The 12,035-nt window shown below is 39.0% G+C and overlaps 1 protein-coding gene across 9 annotated transcripts in view; it reads right to left on the bottom strand.

The window, feature by feature from the left end:
• Nucleotides 1-419: 419 nt before the first annotated feature.
• dgkh (diacylglycerol kinase, eta) overlaps nucleotides 420-12,035 on the bottom strand; it is a 59,539-nt gene continuing 47,923 nt past the window's right edge. For 4 of the 9 annotated variants that reach the window (XM_046403942.1, XM_046403941.1, XM_046403944.1 and 1 more), the window contains 5 exons: nucleotides 11,625-11,717; nucleotides 11,357-11,476; nucleotides 11,077-11,179; nucleotides 9,882-10,012; nucleotides 420-4,395 (listed from right to left, as the gene is read on the bottom strand). In XM_046403942.1, coding sequence (XP_046259898.1) covers nucleotides 4,309-4,395; nucleotides 9,882-10,012; nucleotides 11,077-11,179; nucleotides 11,357-11,476; nucleotides 11,625-11,717 — 534 coding nt within the window. In that variant the 3' untranslated portion in view covers nucleotides 420-4,308. Of the gene's footprint in view, nucleotides 4,396-9,881; nucleotides 10,013-11,076; nucleotides 11,202-11,356; nucleotides 11,477-11,624; nucleotides 11,718-12,035 lie in introns of all 9 variants that reach the window. The other 5 variants (XM_046403949.1, XM_046403945.1, XM_046403943.1 and 2 more) reach the window with 4 other exon arrangements.

The following is a 12,035-nucleotide window of genomic DNA, read 5'->3' as shown; positions in this document are numbered from 1 at the left end:
TGTTAGACATCAAAAGCGATGGGGGTGTTTATTTGAAGCAGGATAAGCTATTTTTCTAGTTAAAAAAATAGACAAGGATGAAGAATGAGAGAAAAGTTTCATAAGAAGAGAGGATGTGGAGAGAATGCTCAGGGATGTGGGTGATCCAAAAGAACTTCAGATGTCACAGATGGCCCACAGTGTAGCTCTTCAACTTTTGGGTTTGAAACTTTGACTTGACATGCCACATAGAGTTTGCCGCAAAAATGATTCATGTTATGGCAAAATAGGGAAGCTTTGAACTGAAGATTGTTTTTTCTTTTTAGCTGAGAGAGCAAATTGCTATTTTGCATGCATACATGCACGCACACACACACACACACAGATAAACCTTATTTACCTGGAAATGAAATCAAATAAGAGGCAAGAAACACATTGCATATGTATTTGGTTTTATTGAAGAAGAGAGATATGAACAGGTAGCCTATTTTAAGGCACCCTAAAAATGTACAACAAAAGCTGAACCATTTATTTATTCAGAATACAAAAATACACATCTCAGTGACTCCAAATTGTAATAAATAGCTAACCATGCATTTTAGCCATAAAAAGGCACAGAAAACAGTCACTTAGTAGTCATAAAAATTATCAACTACTTTACCAAAATCATCCAGATAGTAATAATACAGGTGACAACTGTAACATTATATTCCAAGTGTGAAAACACAATACACATCATATCATTTAACCTTAGGCAATAAATATGCAACTATTGTTTATACCTAGATATATATTCTTAAAAATTAAAACTGTGCCATTGTAAACATAATGTAAACAAATGAAACTCACTTTTGTCCCATCACTTTAGGAACCAAGTCAAAGACTATATGTTATGCTGTGATTCTGAGATCCTTGCATGGGTTTTGTTGGTTTCTGAAAACCAGGCAGTTTGCAGCATTATTTACAGACCACTGGAAAACACAGCAAGGGAGAAGGGTGGCTACTTCCACTTTGTATGGAAAAGTCAAGAATTCTCTCACCTGGAATCTGGGGCCAAAACACTTGAGACATAGTAAACCCTATATCCAGACTGTCATCAAATAGTTAACAATGAATCTGAGCTATTAAACAAATAAAAGGCAGAGTTGTGTCCACAAGATTAAAGATCTTCAGTTAGGCAGAAGTAAAATACAGTGGGAAAGAACCATTTATACATTTATGGTTTATACTAACTAACGCCTATCTTTGGCTATGACTTGCAAGATCAACAATAGCATGTGCAAACCCAATTCCAAAAAAGTTGAGACACTATGTATAATGTAAAACAGAAAGCAATAATTTGAGAATCCTTTTGACATGTACTCAATTGAAAACAATACAAACATAATATATTTAATGTTTTAACTCATGAGCTTCACTGATCTTAGCTTGAACTTGATACACGTCAACAGGGACAGCAAAAGACTGGAAAAGTTGTGTACTGGTTCACTGGTAGCAGGTGACTGGGTATGAAACAGGCATCCTCAAAAGACTCAGTCATTCACAAGCACATAATTATATAGGATATTACTACATGGGCTTGTTTGTAAATTATTGTATTCTGTTTTATTTACTTTTCAAATAGTGTTTAAACCTGTTTTGGCATTGGGCTTGTACATGAAAAAACTTGGATTTGAATTTGATTTATAGGCTTACTGATTTCTGCATACCACTTAGCAACACTACACTACACTGCACACAGAAGACTGACACGACTGATTGTCGACATAAATAAGAGTGAAATTGTACTGTGTGAGTCAGGGACTACAGAGACATGAGATGTGATAGATCGCCCTCTGTTGGAATATTAGAAACAATACTGTACATGACTGTAGTCAATTCAGCGTCTGATACACTCACATTCTATTATTATTTAGAATACTTTGATGAATGGTGAAAATCTGTGAGCCTTGTTAAATTTTAGCATTTAATATTCAGTAAAACAGTCTGTCCTACGATTGACTGGCGGACCAGTCCAGGGTGTACCCTCCCCCTCTTTTGCCAGAAAAGGGATGGATGGATGGATATTCAGTAAAATAAAGTAGCTTTTTAAACTAATTCTTAACAAAAGACATATTACTTTGAGAGGAAGGATTAAAACCAATATACAAATAACAAATTATTCTTCACAGCGGGGAAACTAAATTAGCATAATTAAAATTACAAGATGAAAAAATAGTTGGCAATGATATACAATTGCTGATAAGGTACAATATGCCACTGTTGTAGCAGACACACCCAAACGCACATTGTCATACATATTACAAATTAATCACAACAGTCATATCTGCCCGTTTTATTCATTCACTGACACAGTCCTACTTTAATTTATCATCTTGGAAGCACAGAGGAGCAAAACTACAAACTAGTGAGCTGCTGGAAGAAATTTGGAATCTGTAAGAAAAAGCAGTCCCCCTACAGACCTAGTTTTTAAATTGTAATCCCCAAAACCTCGAGGAGGAACACATGTACAAAAAAAAAAAGAAAAAAAAAAAAAAGAAAAAACCAAACTCTTTCAAGATTTTCCCCCACTGAGAAACATCATGTCAGAAAGCTGCAGAGACAGTATCAAAACAAGAGATAAAATATTGCACCATCATTAGAATAAAACAGCATTATCATGTACAAAAGATTAGAACACAATCAACAATACACAATTATTATGATGTAATATACACAATTGAATGTGTAAGGTGTTGACAGTGCATGCCAAGTCAGCAATCTATGAATGCATTAGACTACAACACTTAGAAACATTGTTTGCATACACTAGTATACTGTATATATAGTGCACGTATACACACACACACGTGCACACACACACACACACACACACACACCCAAACTTAGCATCACGTATAGAAATATACCCTGTAATGCCACCAGTCTTAAAAGAAACAAAGTAGTGTCCTAGCAACATCTCACTTGTAATCTCAAGAAAAAAAAAAAAGCTGCACTTAAACAATGCTATGCTGACTGCAGATCAACTGCTCTATTCAAAACTGATATCAAACTCCTATTTTCATTAGTATTAAATATTGTGATAAATTGCCAAAAGTTTAAAATGTTGAGGTGAACCGTTAATTCTATGTAATGATATGAGAATTTGTACTTGCATATAGCAAGAAGTAAAAAGTGCCTTTTAAGTATTCCTTAAAAAACTCCACAACCCTACAGTATATTGTATGAGGTTGGTTTCAGACAAACAGTTGCACTATCTTCCTGGCAAAGAACAAATGCTTTCCCCCCACCTTGAAGACCTAAGACCTCCTGGCCTATGAAATTAAGAGGTGCAATCATCAGATGATCGTATTTTTTTTGACATTCACTTTGGTACTGATTTTCACATCCACAGAGAATGTTTCAGCCTACAGATATTAAGTCCATCTATTCATACCTCAGCTTTTTAAAAACGTCTTAGGATGTCTACTGATAAAGCACACTTTACATTTTTAAATAACTGAAAATATGGCACTTGACATAAATCTTGACACACCATTATCATGCAAACAAAGTAAATTAAAGCTAGAAAAAAAAAGATTGATTTAGACCAAAAAGGATGCGTTCAGTAGTAACAAATGGCATCATAATACTTAAGTCATGTAAAACTTGTTCAAGTGTTATTTTGCACACAAAAAATCAAGACACTAATCATGCAATTAAACATATCTAAAAGTTGAGCAAGCATAGCATGCGACAGTATCCCACTGAAACGGCACTATCCCACCTTCAGACACTGCACCTTCCAGACTATCATCTAGACTGTGATGTTGCAAGTTTATCTCCTCTGACTCCACTGAACAGCAGTGCTACTGAAACCCAAGGGATGCATTAATGCATCTGCAGCACTGCAATGTGAGGCAGAGATCCAGTAAACATCACATTTTTACACACTACCAAAATAAACCCCACATACTCATGGAAGTCCTGGTTTTGCTACTACTTTGTTAACTCAGACAAGTCAACTGTCAACAGTATGGTTAGATGCATACCTGATTGTGTGCTATGAATGGATATTAACTTAGAAATGGCTTTTGTTGTGAAGATCCATGACTTCCTTTTGCACTTCATTCAGCTTTCTTGACTGTCATTTTGGCACCAAAGCACAAACAAACACACAAATCTTTGTTGTTAACAACATCACCAAGGCTTTCAAAGCAGAGGAATAAAACCAGCCTCTCCTTCAATACCTAGTCTCTCCTTCACTGCCTACAGTGCTCCCAAACTGTTCCCAAACTGATGTAAGGGGAACGTTTGTTTCCCCTTTAGGGTAGTGTCTCTGCTTCTGAGTTAGAGGTCAACCATGGAAGCCTTGGCCAGGTCCTTAGTTCCCTGGAGAATTCTCTTCATATGACCCACTTTCGATATCCCCAGATCCTGAGGAGAAACAGGAAGATCAGCACATTCAAAACACAAAGAACAGCCTACTTCAAGTCAAGCATTATAACCAAACACTGGCATTTAGTGTGATGCAGTTAATGTGATTTATTATGACTGACATGAATTGTATCAGTGTGTAAACAACCACTGCTAACAGTTATTCATTAAGTTATAAGACAACAGCTACTTTATATCTAATGAGGGGAGATCTATGGGGCCAGAACCGAGACAGTGAGTTTGGGCATTTAAAAAAGTTAAAATCTTGCATCACAAATATTACCTGAACTGAAAAAAAAGACATTTGGCATTGAAACAATTGTATTTGGCACCACTGAAAAACCATTTCATTTTATGATATGTCTTATTATATATCATGCTTTTGTATTTTGATGTATTTTCAATGATTCAATTCAATTCAATTTTTTCTTCGTTATTTTTACGCTGTCTCTCCATTTTGCAGTGGAGAGGTGCAGTTTGAGGGAAGGGGCCAAGAGGGTATGGTTTGCATATAGACTGTGAACTGATGATAAATGTCACTCTTGTGAACTGGAGGTCTGCTTTGGAGCCTCACAGCTCTAACAAGCACACCCACACAGCATGCAGCTTCCACATGCAAACCTGAAACTCCCAAAGCACGAGCACATGGTTTCTCTGTGCCTCTCTGCTGTTCGTCAGCTATCATAGTTAACAATATGTGAAATATGTTTTTCCAGTTTACCTTTAATGCCAAAAAACTGATACAGAGCTGATACGACTTCACTGTCACTGTTCTAGACTAGCAATTTGAAGCTATTGTCAGTGCAGCACACCTGAATGCTAAACAAACTGGACAAACAAGAAAAAAAAAAAGGGGCATAAACAACTGTCCTATACTTTTGACTCAAATGTTACTAAATTATGATTGGTGTGTGGAAATACATAAAACCACATTTGTAAAACTGACCCCAGCCCACTTCAATCCAATGAGCAGAAAAACAGAAATACATAAATCTCCCATTTCAAGTAACCAAATCTGCTCTTATTTTGACACAACAGTTCCTGTAAGATGCTGGCGATCATCAACATTGAGGCTAAGTGACAAAACCCTCCAAACAGTACTTGTTGAAATTTGTTGAAAAAAAAAATTGTTATAATAGAATTGTTGCCTTGGTAACCCAGTGATTTTTGGATGGAACCAACTGTGAATAGAGTGTTTCAAAGGGAGATGGCTGCCTTGTATATGTTTCAAGGAACTCTTGATGTTTTCAGTGCATCAGTGCCTTCAGCACTGCAGTGCAACACTGACAAGTGGCACTGCATAGAAGAAAGAAATTGTGTACAATGTGTCTCTAACTATGTGTGTTTATTTGCAACACTCAAGTGTTGGTTGCACAAGCTTTAATCAAATGACAGCAGATCTGATGTCTGTGATCAGAACTTGACAATACCACCTCAATTTGAAAACAGATATGGAGCAAATACCTGCTGACCACAGATGAAGAGCTATAACTGGCCTTTTATAATTAGGAAATTTTGTCATGTCACAGAAGAAAAAGCTCAGGTGTAAATAATAAAATCAGTTACAGCTTAATAACATTTCGCTGCTTCAGTTTTAGGGTTCTGGAATTGTTCATGCAGGATCACTGTCATGACACTTTCATGCTAACTCGGACACCAGAACAAAGCCTTTCCTGGAGCAAGAGTACTTGTGCTTTTCATGCTGGGGGAAAAACAAAATACCTGAGAGGACGCTACAAGAATCCCACATTATTTTATATTTTTCCTCTGAGGCCTCATTGCCAGAAGCAGAATGAAGCTGTATTTTGCACTCCACTGTCACCGCCAAGGGAACACGCTCTTTAATCTCAGAATGGTTCAATGTACATGTACATTCTTGATTCATTTAGGTAGACGGTTGGTGCAATATTCAAGAGGTGTCAGTTGCAACTTCACAACGTCTTTTATCCAGGGAAGCAACTTAAGGTTAACCGCATTGTTAATCGGTCTATTCACTGTTTTCTCAGATGTTCAGTCTTTAAACACCCCTCCCCCATTTTTTTTTTTTTTTTCCTTTAAAAAATGGTGTGTGTGTTAAGGTCTGACTGAGGGTCATAGTTGTCATTACACAGTGATATTGTGTGCACATATATACTGTGTTTAGGGAAACAAAGTGAGAGGAAACCAAAAGGTATATTTGAGTCCACCATGGCACACTGACCAGTTTATCCTTCATCTGTAAAATGTCCTGCTCAGTAAAGATCACAATTCTAAAATAACTACATTTAAGATATGTTCATATGTTGCATATACAGTATGTGTAAGTGTTCTTGTTGTTAATTTTAATTCCACAATACTAATCCATGCTTGATCAGGTTTTTGATCATTGCTTTTATATTGAGATATTTGTTTTGTTTTTTTGTTTTTTTATCCATTTGGGGTGCTCTCACACTGATCTGATTCTGCAACAGAGTTTGCCTGACAACTGGGTAATATGCATGCTTTTCCTAAACAGGATATGAACTACTGACTGTAAAATAAAGACGGGTGACATGACAGCAGCAAAAAGTGAAGCCAAAATATCTTCATTGCCCCCTGGTGGCTGGCTCCAGTACATTAACCATTCCCTCTCCACGTTGGCAGATGGGACACAGGTAAAACTAAAAAGTCAGATACATTTTTCCCCAAAGATAGTTTCTGTCATTTTAGGCAGTACTTATCACATTGATGTATGTTCAAGAGTTAATTTTTCTGATAAATTTGTTTTAATTAGTTATTTAAACATCACATGTCATCAGAACAAAATGGCGGCGCTTGTACAGAGGGAGGTAGTGGAGATGTATTGTTTATCTTTATATACTAATGGTATGAGCTGGGGATGGGCGCCCAAACCGGGTAGAGTGATACCAGACCTTGTTAAAAGACCGGAGTACTTATAAGCTCTGATATTATTTGTTTTGCTTTCGGTACTGGAGAAATTGAGAAAATAGCACTTCATGTTACCAACTCCATTTATTTCTGACCAAGACATTTGTCTACCATGCATTTTTGCTATTATCAGTCCAGAAGAGAGATATTTCTACATGAGTCTTTTGTGCGACTTGCACCCACACACACACACACGCGCACACACACACACAACAGATAAAACTAAACAGATAAAAGTGCAGTTACACTCCACCAGAGTCAATGCCGACAACACTTGTCATGACAAGTGACAAGTGCAACAAGTATTTTGTCTGTGAAGACGAAACACAAACACAAGCAATCTGTCTGAACATCTGGCACCACATACAGGTGGAGAAATCCCTATAGCCTGACTCCAAGTCTGTCATTGCCACAGATACAGTATGTTCTGTATGCTAACAGCCTGGAGCCCACACATGGAGTTAACTAAATTGTACCAACATTTGTTAATGGTTAAATGTAACCAACTGATAGGTGTGTTCATAAATTGAGTCTGAAAAGGTAAGAAATTCAGTTTCAATTTCAGACCACTCAGAGCAGGGGCAGGTTAAGTGATTTGGGGGGTGCAGAGGACCTACCACAGTAATACTGCCAAAAAAGTGTGCATTCAGCTCCAGCTGTGAAGACAGTACAATATACTTATCTCTGTCACTGTTTATAACTTTTTTTTTTATTTTGCTTGTTTTTATATGTATATAGTGTTGTTTTATATTTATGTTTACATATTTTGTAGGTTATTGGGCTTATACTGGGACCAGGGAAACTAATTTCATTCCACCTCATGTTTCTACATGTGTGAAATGACAATAAAGCTCCTTGAATCCTAAATTTACTTAACATCTGTTCTCAATAGTATATAATTATTAATATTAAGTAATGGCGGCACGGTGGTGCAGTGGTTAGCACTGTCGCCTTATAGCAAGAGGGTTCCAGGTTCGAATCCCGGTCTGGGCCCTTCTATGTGGAGTTTGCATGTTCTCCCTGTGCCTGCGTGGGTTTTCTCCGGGTTCTCCGGCTTCCTCCCACAATACCAAAAACATGCACATTAGGTTAATTGGCTACTCTAAATTGCCCCTAGGTGTGAGTGTGAGAGTGTGTGGTTGTTTGTCTTTGTGTGTTGGCCCTGTGATTGACTGGCGACCAGTCCAGGGTGAACCCCGCCTCTCGCCCGTAGTCAGCTGGGATAGGCTCCAGCTCCCCCGCGACCCTGACGGATAAGCGGTATAGAAAATGGATGGATGGAATATTAAGTAATTATTATTATCATTACATATTTTAAGAGTTGTTACATAATGCTGAATAGTTTCGTGAATAATAATGCATCACATTTTATTTGTTACTTTTCAAGTAAAATCTGAAACTCTGTCCACAGTGCTCTGTTCGGAGGTCAAATGTTCAGACTGAATTTTGAGCCCAATACCCCTTCAAAGTGGCGACTAGCACAGTGGGAGTTCATTCATATACACTACGTATGAGAAAATAAAAGAAATGGTAATTCTGTTCTTAATTTGTCTCTTCTTGTTTCTGGTTTTTTTGTCTCTAAAAAAAAAATAAAATATCAAAAAGAACTGATGATAGTTCCAGACCAGTAAGCAGTATTGGTAAGAGCAGCAGTTAAAGTCTTAATGATACCCATCCATAGTATGGATTACTAACCCGTGAAACTGTGACATCTGACCTCAGACGGGAAGAAGATTCGCGTACATGCCATGATGACATCATTAATGCATCAAAAATGGTGAAAATATTGTTTCCATGATAACAGAGGTACACACCTACATTTTGAAGAGGAAGGCATCGTGGAAATGTCCCACAGATCAAAACAACTTCAAGTGATGTGCCCTTGAGCAAGGCACTTAACCCCCCAGTATGCTCCCCGGGCGCTTGATGCTGCCCAGTGTGTTTCACTGCATGTAATTTGCCGGGTGTTGCATGTGTGTGTTCAACTAAGGATGGGATAAATGCAGTAGTCAAATTCAGTATGTGTGTATGTAAAAATATATATACTGCCAATAAAGCTGATTCTTCTTCTTCTTCTTCTACAATATGTCATCTGTGCATGTTGTATTTCTGTTAAGACAGCTGACACCAGTTAATATCAGCCCATGTAAACTCCACAGAACGGTATCTTTTATTTTAAATAGATTCACACACTGAGCTGATCCAGTTTAAATATCACATCTTAACTCTCTGCCTGAGTTTGCACTTTTTACCCTGTGCAATTAGTCCAGCTCAGTTTGATCTGTCCACTCCCAGCCCTCCCTGCCCTGTAGGCTTCCCCTCTTCAGCATATAGTGTTAGTGGGTTACAGCGAGTCTCTCTCACCAAGCAACAATCAGACAGTAGAAGCCAAGCAGAGCAATGCAGCGCAGTGCAAGAGGTGGCAAAACAGGTTAAAGAGCACAAGAAATACAGTAGACCAAGAGGAGAGAAAGAGTTGATTGTGGATTGGACGAGAGGGTTCACACAGATTCAGAGAACAAAGTGTGATAACAGGTGTGTGTGTGTGTGCGTGTGTGTGTGTGTGTGTGTGTGTATACCTTCAGGTCCCTCCTCTCCAGGTGCAGCAGCTCTGAGCCTCGAATGTCGTGTCGGATGAAGGTGTCTCTGTACTCCCCCAGACTCAGCTGCTCCAGCCAGGTGCCCACTTCCTCTGTGCCCCATCTCTCCACTACACACACACACACACACACACACACACACACACACACACAGACACACACACACAGAGCAGAGCAGAGAGAGGCTCAGGGTGCCTCACAGGTATGCACACACACTGTCACATACCAAAAATTGTCTCTCTCACGCCTCACTCAGCACAATTTGATTTTGCTCTCTCACTACCTCTCACAACACATATATGTGAGCATGTCATTACACACACACACACACACACACACACATACACATACAACCTCACAAATTGTGGATCATTGAAGGGAAAAGGAGAAAGAATGGAGGGAGAGCATCAGAGAAGAAGGGAGAGCAGTGGCGGCAGCTGGCAGAGGAAGAGGAGGAGGGGTTGACAAACTAGGCCAAAGGTTGGTCAGACCAAGGCAGCAGCCAGTGCCTTTCCAGGAAGGCTGGGGGCATGCATATCATCGACCAATACCAGAACACACAGAAAAGTAGGAGGTAAAGGGAGGTGGAAGCCTGTGCAGGAAATACAGCCCAACTAATCAGTAACCAGCCTGCAATAAGAGGAAGGGCTGACACTCTTCAACCTGACCTAACCGTTCAACCTAAACCTATTCCCGTTATGCATAAAAACATATAGACATTGAGTATGCAGCAACATCAAGTATACAGCCACAATGAATGAACAAAGGATAGTAGCTAATCACTCTGGTTGCCACTAGTGGGAGTGTTTAATACATGAATATGTGAAGTATTTGATTACAAGTGTAAATCGATTTCTGTAGATCCTAAGCTAAGGGAAAGAAAACCCTGTCTATCTATTTGAACTCAAGCTTCACATGTATAACTATCTGAGCCACAGCAATACTTGAGTTCGCAGTTTGAAATTCAGTGCATTTATTGCTACCATCCTTTCAAATGAAAGGCAGCAACAGTCATGATAAATGTTGAGGTGGACATACCAGGGTAAATTAAGTTCCCCATTCAAACCTCATGCCAGATGGAACACACTCTGACTGATTCCGCATCCTGAGCACATTAAATCAATCTGTCTGTCCAGTCTGTTGACTTCTGAGGGAAAATTGGACGCAACCCTACCTGACTGAGGGCTTGTCTTCTTGGTGGCCTTCTCCTTCTTGAACTTGGGCACTATGCGAAACATGCTGCGACTGTTCCTCTTGCCGTAACCCAGAGAGTGGTCCTGGTACATAAGCACAGTCAACCTATAGCATTTCATTTAGCTACTCAGCTCTCCCGTTGCCTGGAGCCATGTTATACTTAAGTTATCTTAGTAACGAGGGGCGGGAGTACGGAGTTACAAATGCAACTAATGTGTGTGCACATGTTCATCTGTGTGTTGAGTGTTGAGGCTGCTTACCTCCTCATCATTGGGCTGCAGTATGTGGTAGAGCCAGGGAATCTCTCCCAGTTTGCCCAGTTCCACCTCCACACTCTGCAGAGCACTGGACAGCTGCTCCTCCTCTGGTGGGTCCAGTTGCTATAAGTAGGGAAAACACAAGAAAATAGAAAAATAGGATCCCAAATTCCAATAAACTAGAATTTGTTTTAAATTAATATTTTTTTCCTTAGTTGAAACATTAAATACAATGGAGTAAAAATAAAAGAAAGTCATTAACATAACTAACCAGAGAGACTCGGCCGAGCAGAAGAGACTCTGTCTCATTGTACAGAGCCTTCACAGTGCTGGCCACCTCTATAGCTGTGTTTCTGGTCAGACTCTGGAAAGCAGACAACAGTCATTTAGCAGAATCTCACATATCGCACAGTATGCACCATAAACTTAAGCATATTTCACATCACAGTTCTTTCTGCAGCTCAGAATTGGTTTTGTACAACTTAATCCTTTTGCAGGTTTAATGCAGCAACATATGAAAACAATTAAAATAAGTGCTCCAATAAAACAAGCCAAAACTGATGGCATGAGCTTCTTTTTTTAACAAGAAGCTCATGCCATCACAACACAGGTGTGAAACAGGTTTGACTTAAGCTTTAGATTCAGTTACTGCCGGAGGCAAATCAGTCATTTTTATTGACAC

Source organism: Scatophagus argus, chromosome 11, assembly GCF_020382885.2.
Source record: "Scatophagus argus isolate fScaArg1 chromosome 11, fScaArg1.pri, whole genome shotgun sequence".
Classification (NCBI taxonomy): Eukaryota; Metazoa; Chordata; class Actinopteri; family Scatophagidae; genus Scatophagus; species Scatophagus argus.
Note: the sequence above shows the minus strand (reverse complement) of the source record. Positions and strands in the feature narration are given on the sequence as shown.